This window comes from Dendropsophus ebraccatus, chromosome 1 (assembly GCF_027789765.1).
Source record: "Dendropsophus ebraccatus isolate aDenEbr1 chromosome 1, aDenEbr1.pat, whole genome shotgun sequence".
NCBI lineage: Eukaryota > Metazoa > Chordata > Amphibia > Anura > Hylidae > Dendropsophus > Dendropsophus ebraccatus.
The window spans coordinates 216,781,875-216,792,001 of NC_091454.1; the positions used below are offsets into that span (position 1 = coordinate 216,781,875).

The 10,127-nt window shown below is 42.8% G+C and overlaps 1 protein-coding gene across 1 annotated transcript; it reads right to left on the minus strand.

Annotated features, from left to right (window-relative positions):
• Nucleotides 1-8,715: 8,715 nt before the first annotated feature.
• LOC138799082 (P2Y purinoceptor 4-like) lies at nt 8,716-9,789 on the minus strand. Its single transcript, XM_069979889.1, has one exon. The coding sequence runs from the start codon at nt 9,787-9,789 to the stop codon at nt 8,716-8,718; it is 1,074 nt and encodes a 357-aa protein (XP_069835990.1).
• Between the last annotated feature and the right edge of the window lie 338 nt (nt 9,790-10,127).

Below are 10,127 nucleotides of genomic sequence, written 5' to 3' on the forward strand. Positions count from 1 at the left end.
CATTCCGTCTAAACGCTGATCGTTATAAAAGAAACATCGTTCATTCAAAATCGTTAATCGTGCGAATCGGGCGAATTATCGCTCCGTGTAAAAGTACCATAAGTGATGACTTGAGGCTCCGTTCACATGGAGCAAAACTGGCAGAATTTTGCCAGCCTCCCTGTCATAATGAGAGTCTATGGGAGGCAGCTAAGTGTCATGTCATTGTCTAATTACCAGTCCATCAGATTCAGCAACAGCAAGGGACAGAAGTACACAGGCAGGGAGAGCTATAATTCTGTGCAGTAAGTTTGTAGGGTAGCTGGACCGCTGTAAGTGACTATATACCAGCAGGCAGCTGATTCTCATCTCATTGTCTCATCCCCAGTGCATCACATTCAGCAGCAACAAGGGACAGAACTACATAGGCAGGGAGAGATATAATTCTGTGAAGTTTGTAGGGTAGCTGGACCGCTGTAAGTGACTATATACCAGCAGGCAGCTGATTCTTATCTCATTGTCTCATCCCCAGTGCATCAGATTCAGCAGCAACAAGGGACAGAACTACATAGGCAGGGAGAGCTATAATTCTGTGAAGTTTGTAGGGTAGCTGGACCGCTGTAAGTGACTATATACCAGCAGGCAGCTGATTCTTATCTCATTGTCTCATCCCCAGTGCATCAGATTTAGCAGCAACAAGGGACAGAACTGCACAGGCAGGGAGAGCTATAATTCTGTGAAGTCGGTAGGGCAGCTGGACCGCTGTAAGGGACCATATACCAGCAGGCAGCTGATTCTTATCTCATTGTCTCATCCCCAGTGCATCAGATTCAGCAGCAACAAGGGACAGAACTGCACAAGCAGGGAGAGATATAATTATGTGACTACTTTATAGTAGCAGGCAGGCATTTCATCTTCTAAAGCTAAAGCTTGGGCTGTCCAGGCCTAATGGGAGTTGTAGTTTTGCAACAGTTGCAGAGCCAAGATTCCCCATCCCTGGTCTACATGTTTCTTCAATGCCATGTAAGAAGCTCCAAAGTACTTTATCAAAGTCAATAAGCATCTTATGGAATTGTTGGATACACCATATAGCAGCAGCTGTGAGGTTATATATTGACATCTTTATGTACTGCTATAGGTATATTACATCTGTCAGCAATGAGTAGCATCAAGAGGTGACACCTAGTGGTGATTACAGGTACTGCGCTACTTTCTTTGCAGTGGATTCTTTCACCGTGCGGCTGTGTCAGTACAACTCCACGAATATTCATACACTTTCCCTGCTCCCTGCATTATATTGCTCAGGGGATAAAGTCCACTGCAAGGCTTCCTCATACATCGCTTTACTTCTGGGATAATAGTGGTATTTCTGCAATCCAATAAAGGAGGGGTTAAATGATGTTAATATTGCTTAAATGTAAAGGGGTTAATAATTGTATCAGGGATTGTGGTTATAGAGGGGTTAATAATTGTATCAGGGATTGTGGTTATAGAGGGGTTAATAGTTGTATCATGGATTGTGGTTATAGAGGGGTAAATAGTGGTATCATGGACTGTGGTTATAGAGGGGTCAATAGTTGTCTTATGGATTGTGGTTATAGAGGGGTTAATAGTTGTATCATGGATTGTGGTTATAGAGGGGTTAATAGTTGTATCACGGATTGTGGTTAAAGAGGGGTTAATAATTGTCTCATGGATTGTGGTTATAGAGGGGTTATTAGTTGTATCATGGATTGTGGTTATAGAGGGGTTTATTGTTTTATCATGGACTGTGGTTATAGAGGGGTTAATAGTTGTTTCATGGATTGTGGTTATAGAGGGGTTAATAGTTGTATCATGTACTGTGGTTATAGAGGGGTGAATAGTTGTCTCATGGATTGTGGTTATAGAGGGGTTAATAGTTGTATCATATATTGTGGTTAAAGAGGGGTTAATAGTTGTCTTATGGATTGTGGCTATAGAGGGGTTAATAGTTGTATCATGGACTGTGGTTAAAAAGGGGTTAATAGTTGTATCACGGACTGTGGTTATAGAGGGGTTAATAGTTGTATAATGGACTGTGGTTATAGAGGGGTTAATAGTTGTATCATGGATTGTGGTTATAGAGGGGTTAATAGTTGTATCATGGATTGTGGTTATAGAGGGGTTAATAGTTGTATCATGGATTGTGGTTATAGAGGGGTCAATAGTTGTATCATGTATGTGGTAATAGAGGGGTTAATAGTTGTATCATGGATTGTGGTAATAGAGGGGTTAATAGTTGTATCATGGACTGTGGTTATAGAGGGGTTAATATTTATATTGCTTGGATGTGGTTATAGAGGGGTTAATAGTTGTATCATGGATTGTGGTTATAGAGGGGTTAATAGTTGTATCATATATTGTGGTTATAGAGGGGTTATTAGTTGTATCATGGACTGTGGTTAAAGAGGGGTTAATAGTTGTCTCATGCAGTGTGGTTATAGAGGGGTTAATAGTTGTATCATGGACTGTGGTTATAGAGGGGTTAATAGTCGTATCATGGATTGTGGTTATAGAGGGGTTAATAGTTGTATCATGGATTGTGGTTATAGAGGGGTTAATAGTTGTATCATGGATTGTGGTTATAGAGGGGTTAATAGTTATATTGCTTGGATGTGGTTATAGAGGGGTTAATAGTTGTATCATGGATTGTGGTTATAGAGGGGTTATTAGTTGTATCATATATTGTGGTTATAGAGGGGTTAATAGTTGTATCATGGATTGTGGTTATAGAGGGGTTAATAGTTGTATCATAGATTGCACTTTTTTGTTTGCACTGGGGTCATTGAAGAGTAACCAGACATCCATCTTTCTGGACTGTGAGGGGTTAATGGTAATTGCTGCTGGACTGTGGTGAGAAGGGGTTACTGCTGCTCTGTAATATAGGGAGAGCTGTTCCCTATCACACTGCACAGTATAACTGTCTATTAACCCCTCTCTCCCCACACTGCACAGTATAACAATCTATTAACCCCTCTCTCCCCACACTGCACAGTATAACTGTCTATTAACCCCTCTCCTCCACACTGCACAGTATAACTGTCTATTAACCCCTCTCTCCTCACACTGCATGTTATAACTGTCTATTAACCCCTCTCTCCCCACACTGCACAGTATAACTGTCTATTAACCCCTCTCTCCCCAAACTGAACAGTATAACTGTCCATTAACCCCTCTCTCCCCACACTGCACAGTATTACTGTCTATTAACCCCTCTCTCCCCACACTGCACAGTATAACTGTCTATTAACCCCTCTCTCCCCACACTGCACAGTATAACAATCTATTAACCCCTCTCTCACCACACTGCACAGTATAACTGTCTATTAACCCCTCTCCTCCACACTGCACAGTATAACTGTCTATTAACCCCTCTCCTCCACACTGCACAGTATAACTGTCTATTAACCCCTCTCCTCCACACTGCACAGTATAACTGTCTATTAACCCCTCTCTCCCCACACTGCACAGTATAACTGTCTATTAACCCCTCTCTCCTCACACTGCATGGTATAACTGTCCATTAACCCTTCTCTCCCCACACTGCATGGCATAACTGTCTATTAACCCCTCTCTCCCCACACTGCACAGTATAACTGTCTATTAACCCCTCTCTCCCCACACTGCACAGTATAACTGTCTATTAACCCCTCTCCTTCACACTGCACGGTATAACTGTCTATTAACCCCTCTCTCCTCACACTGCATGGTATAACTCTATTAACCCCTCTCTCCCCACACTGCACAGTATAACTGTCTATTAACCCCTCTCTCCCCACACTGCACAGTATAACTGTCTATTAACCCCTCTCTCCTCACACTGCACAGTATAACTGTCTAATAACCCCTCTCTCCTCACACTGCATGGTATAACTGTCTATTAACCCCTCTCTCCCCACATTGCACAGTATAACTGTCTATTAACCCCTTTCTCCCCACACTGCACAGTATAACTGTCTATTAACCCCTCTCCTCCACACTGCACAGTATAACTGTCTATTAACCCCTCTCCTCCACACTGCACAGTATAACTGTCTAATAACCCCTCTCTCCTCACACTGCATGTTATAACTGTCTATTAACCCCTCTCTCCCCACACTGCACAGTATAACTGTCTATTAACCCCTCTCTCCCCAAACTGCACAGTATAACTGTCCATTAACCCCTCTCTCCCCACACTGCACAGCATTACTGTCCATTAACCCCTCTCTCCCCACACTGCACAGTATAACTGTCTTTTAACCCCTCTCCTCCACACTGCACACTGTCTTTTAACCCCTCTCCTCCACACTGCACAGTCTAACTGTCTATTAACCCCTCTCTCACCACACTGCACAGTATAACTGTCTATTAACCCCTCTCTCCCCACATTGCATAGTATAACTGTCTATGACCGAAGGTCATTGATGCCCGAATGTCCAGGTCACAATGAAGCAATGTTCCCCCCTTCTTCTAAGAGTCATAGCGCTTTTATTTTTCCACCTACAGGGCTGGCTGGGGTGTCATTTCTTTCGCTATGATCTCTAGTTTTTATTAGTATCATATCGGTGTAAAAGAAAATTTTTGACTGCTTTTTATTAATTTTTTTCTGATATATAATTTTAAAAAAAATCTGCAATCTTGGTGTTTTTTCCCTCCTTTTATTTACGCCGTTCACCGTGCGGGAACAATATTGTAATATGTAATTAGATCGGACAATTCTGCACACTATGATATATCATGTTTGTTTATTTATTTTTTTATATATTTTTATGATGGCTAAGGAGGTAATTTAAACGTTATCAGGACCCCTGTAGCATCCCGATCAGTCAGTGACAGGTACTTATCCTGTCACTCACTTCCTTAAAGGGGTTCTCCGGCGCCAAAAAAAAAAAAAACAATGAATCAATCATAAACATAGTTTTTACATTTACCATCCCTCCTGAGTCTGTCTCCGTTTGAATTTCTCGCTCTTTGCAGGTCCCTGAAGCTCCAGTCGATGTCTTTATTTTTTCTTCACTTCCAGGTTTGGGCTTTCCCATGATGCACTTCGTCTCCTGTGATGTCTAACTGACTCTGTAGAACTGTTAAATGGCTTACAGCTTGTTCAGTCAATCAGAGCTGAGCAAACTCATGTGACAAAGAGAGACAAAGAGGCGGGTCTTAACAGGGCTTAGACCCGCCTCCCTCTTGATGATGTCATTGTCACAAAATGGTTGCCACAGAAAAGCCTGGGGTCAACAGTCATTAGGTAAGAATGAGTTTACTTCACTTCCTGGTGGGGGATTGAGGGGGGGAAAAGATAGGGAAGGGGGGCAGATAGGTGATTGAAGCATATTACAGTTATAACTTTGTAATGTGTTTCAATTACTGGAAAAAAGCTTTTCACTGGAGTACCCCTTTAAACACCGCAACCGCTATGGATTGCAGCATTTAAGCGATTAAAGGGGTATTCCAGCGCTACAAAAACATGGCCACTTTCTTCCAGAGACAACATGACTCTTGTCTCCAGCTTGGGCAGGGTTTTTGCTGCTCAGTTCCATTGAAGTGAATGGAGCTTAATTGCAAACCGCACCTGAGCTGGAGACAAGAGTCGTGTTGTCTCTGAAAGAAAGTGGCCATGTTTTTGTAGCGCTGGAATACCCCTTTAATGACAGACAGCTAAGCACGGTCCTCGGCCGTGTCACATGATCAGTCAGGCTCCGTCTGCCAGTCTATGGAGCCCGACTAATATGACGTGACACAGAGTGGGGAGCCCTCGTTCTCACGATTGGTACGGGTGTGAACACTCAGACCTGGACCGATTAAATCTTTTCACTTGTCTCTATGAAATGTCAAAGGTTTTTCAAAATGACAGGTACACTTTCAAGTTTTCTATGTTTAAATCATTGTTATGGCCAAACTGTGCTCCATGCTCCCTCCACGCTGATATTTGGTCTTTTCTCTGTTCAAAAAGAGACCAAACACAGGAAGTCCCTGTCCTTTGTGCACACAAGGATAGACGCCTGTTCATCCTGCAGGTTGTATATCAACTGAGGGCAGTTACCTTAGGCTAATTCTATTATTACCTTCTGCTAATTATATTATCAGCTCTGCAGCTTACCAGGAGGCAATGCTCTCTGTTATGTATAATGTCACTGTGTGGGTACAGAGGGTGTGGTCTTGTGTGATAGGAGAGCTGACCATACAATGCGAGCACCCCCAGGATTCTCTTCTACTGACTGTCAACGCCCAGCAGCTGTACACATGCACAGTAAAGGCTTGTCCCACTCCATGCGTGCTCAGGAAGGGCTGTCAATCAATACCAAGCCATGTCTGTGAGTGTACAAAAGACTGGGACTTCCTGGGTTTGGTCTCCTTCTTTTAAAGGGGTACTCAGGCAAAAATCTTTTTAATTTTTTTTTAAATCAGTTGGTTTCAGAAAGTTATATAGATTTGTAATTTACTTCTATTTAGAAATCTCAAGTCTTCCAGTACTTATGAGCTGCTGTATGTCCTGCGGAAGTGGTGTTTTCTTTCCAGTATGACACAGTGCTCTCTGTTGCCACCTCTGTCCATGTCAGGAACTGTCCAGAGCAGCAGCAAATCCCTATAGAAAACCTCTCCTGCTCTGAACAGTTCCTGACATGGACAGAGGTGGCAGCAGAGAGCCCTGTGTTAGACTGGTGACAATACACCACTTCCTACAGGACATACAGCATCTGATAAGTACTGGAAGACTGGAGATTTCTAAATAGAAGTAAATTATTAATCTATATAACTTTCTGAAACCAGTTGACTTAAAAGAAATCGTTTTTACCCCTTCCAATAACAGTTATCCCCAGTTATTAGAGGGACAATCCCTTTAAGGATGATTTTCACCTATGTGTTTACAGTCATATGTTTTCTATGAATTATTTAGCTTTGTTTTTTAATATATTATTATATTTTATTTGTCTTTGCTATGAACTCCTTTAAAACAGTGACCTCTAGTGGCCAATTTAGAGCAATGTAACAGAAAATGGATCTCTACAGACCTCATCCTTTCAAGCTGTATAACCTCGGTATAAAACATCTCCAGGTAACGGGGACCCCCTTATGGTGTTGTGTCAGGGAATCTTTGTCCTAATGGAAAGAGTTATGTTATATGTAAAAGTCCCCTATACACATCCCTTTAAGGCTCCGGGAATGTGACTGTATCCAGTATAGAAGGGTCTGCCATTAATACATAACTAGATAGGAAATCATTGTAGACTTCCAGTAAACTATGACCCCGACTTCCAGTAAACCAAGGATGTCATGTTACATATAGGCAAAGTACTAAGGTCAGTCCTTTTACGGTTCACAAGAAGGATGGAACACAACAGATGATGGCAGGTAACAGAACTGGTACACCATACAGCTAGCGTGGCATCAGTGTGTGACACTAGTGTCTAGCGTAATCTAGTAGTGGGTAATGCCTAGTGACTACTTAAAGGGAATCTGTCATTAGGTTTATGCTGCCTTAAATGAGGGCATTGTAAACTAATGCTGAACAAATGCTGAACAGTTCAATGGATTACCTGTAAAATTTTGTTTAGCCGTTCTCCTAATATGCAGGAGAATAAGATTCTTGCCACACCCCTTCCCCCCTCCCTCCAGATGCTGATTGACAGGTTACTGCCTATACACAGCATGGATAGATAACTGCCAATCAGCAACTGGTGGGTGGAGTTTTCTGCTTCTCATGAATATCTAGGACTACTGGGCTCATGCACATAATGGAGAGGACTACTTATTGTCCATGTTATTAAGGCGGATATCTCCTAATCAGCTGCATAGAACAATCTAAGTGATACATCATTCTGTTCAGAATCTCTGTCACTACCCTTAGAAAGGACACCATAAACCTACTGACAGAGTCTTTTTAAACTCAACTACCAGCAGCTTGGGTTTCTGTATCAAAGCCGACTTTTTTTTTTTTTTTTTTACATACAGTGAGATCTTTATTTAATAAAACACAGTTGGGCACAGAAAATCCCGTTTCCCTGTATGTTTGCATTGTTTAAATACAATTGACAGTTAACAGCTGCTAAGAAAAAAAAAAAAAACATACAGAAGGTTGCAAAGTAGGAAAACTTTGTATCCCATACCAATAGGACTTCTCTAGGTTGGGCCAGTGTAGAAAATAAGTCTTTGCCGCCAGAAGAGCCATCAGAAGAGGTTGTGGTGGCCTATACAAGGGTTACGTGTCGTTCATGTTACCGGTACTTTCCCATTGTTGCGGAATATACATCTTCTTCTTTAGTCCATTGTGATAAATAGTAGTATAATATATTAAGGAGCGCCCCACCCCACAAAAAAACAAAACAAAACTGTAAATAATTCTTTGAATAAAAAAACTTTGGAAAATCTGGGTGACAACCAAAATTGCCATCAGTACAGGCACCACTGGAGATGTCACAGCCTTGGTAGTTTCCTAAATGGTAAAGTATGTGTAATTCCGTATTGGCACATTCCTGGGCCAGTACCTACCACTACCTATGTCTTATGTGCAAAGTCCTTTGGGCCCAGGTGCATTGTTTACCCCTCTGACCCCTCTATAAATGCACCTATAGCACATTCCCATTTAGGACCCTTGGACAATTGAGTAAACACACCCACTGTGACAGCTGTAATGGTGGCCATACTGGTTGTCACCAAGATTTTGAACAAATAACCAACTCAACTCTTGTAATGTTCACCATGTCTGAAAAAGTTTAGGTTACGGCAATATCTTCAAGGAAATTGTGGGTAAAAGTTACTCCAGGGTTGTTCGTTTTTGTTGGGTCTCTTTTTGTCCCCTTTACCCATTTGCTCTTTCTCTCTCTTGCCCCTCAGGGTTCGACCACAAGGCTCCTTGGTCAGAAAGTAGAGTAGGGCGTTAAGAAAAGAATTGGCACTGGCCAGAGGCCGGGTTACTTTGTAGCAGACCGCCACCACTCCTAAGGCACGACATCCACCTAGAGACGCGCCACCGGCCCGCATTGTCAGGAAAATAGTACGGGTGATATGGAAAGGTAGGAAGCACAAAGCAAAAAGAAGGGTAATGGTGACAATGGTCCGGATGGACTTGCGTCTTTGAGTGACTCCTGGCACTGGCCCTGGTACAACGCCTCCACGAAGAGTCCGGCAGAGGGTGCGCACCACTCTTGAATAGCACCAAGCAGTCAGTGAAAAGGGCAAGAAAAAGCCTGCTGCGTGTAGAAAGAGTCCATATGGCATGTAACGTTGCAGATCCGCATCTAGAGCATCGTCCCAACAGGTCAATATGTCTTCTGGGCCTTCAAGAGGTCCGGTACGAGCAAACAGAAGTATAGGTGAGGTCATCGCAAACACTACGGCCCATACCAGTAGACAGGTTGCCCTTACCCAACGCATAGTCTCCAGTCTCATGGAACGCATGGGATGGCAGATGCCAAGGTAGCGGTGGAATGAGATACATGTCAAGAAGAAGATACTGCAGTAAAGGTTGAAGTAGAAGAGGAACCGAACCAGACGACACATAGGGTCTCCAAACACCCATCGGTCACGAGAGATGTAACTGGCAATAAGGAAGGGCAAGGACAAGCTGTACATGAGGTCACTGAGTGCCAGGTTGAACATATAGACCAATGAAGGGTTCCAAGGTCGGCGTAGGCATCGCGTTAGGACAATGGAGTTTAACGCCAAGCTGAGCAGGAAGGTGATGAGGTAGCAGGTCGGCAGGAAGATGTGCTTGTACGACTCGTCCAGTTGGCATGACGAACCTGGAGATGAGGATGAGGTGGGGACTGAGGAGTTAAGAAAAGGGGTGAAGGAAGAGGAGGGCATGCTGGATGGGGAGTTTACAGAATTATGGAGGTCCCAGCATCAGAGTGTTGTAGAATTGAGGAAAGTCTGAAGGAAACAGAAAGATAGAACCAGAAAAAAGGGGGAAAAAAAGAGACAAGTTATTAATAGTATTCATCAAAACGACCAATTTCACAAAAAATTGTTTACTCGGTATCCTTCATCCATTAAATTTTAGAAAAACTGTGGGGAAAAAAATCTAAAACTGGGACAAAAGACGTAAAACATCCTGACTAGTCCAGCTTTGTCAACCTCAACCCCTCTCAAAAATTGGTAAAGTCCTCACAGCTCATCAGCTGTTTGTTGACCATGGTTCTCAA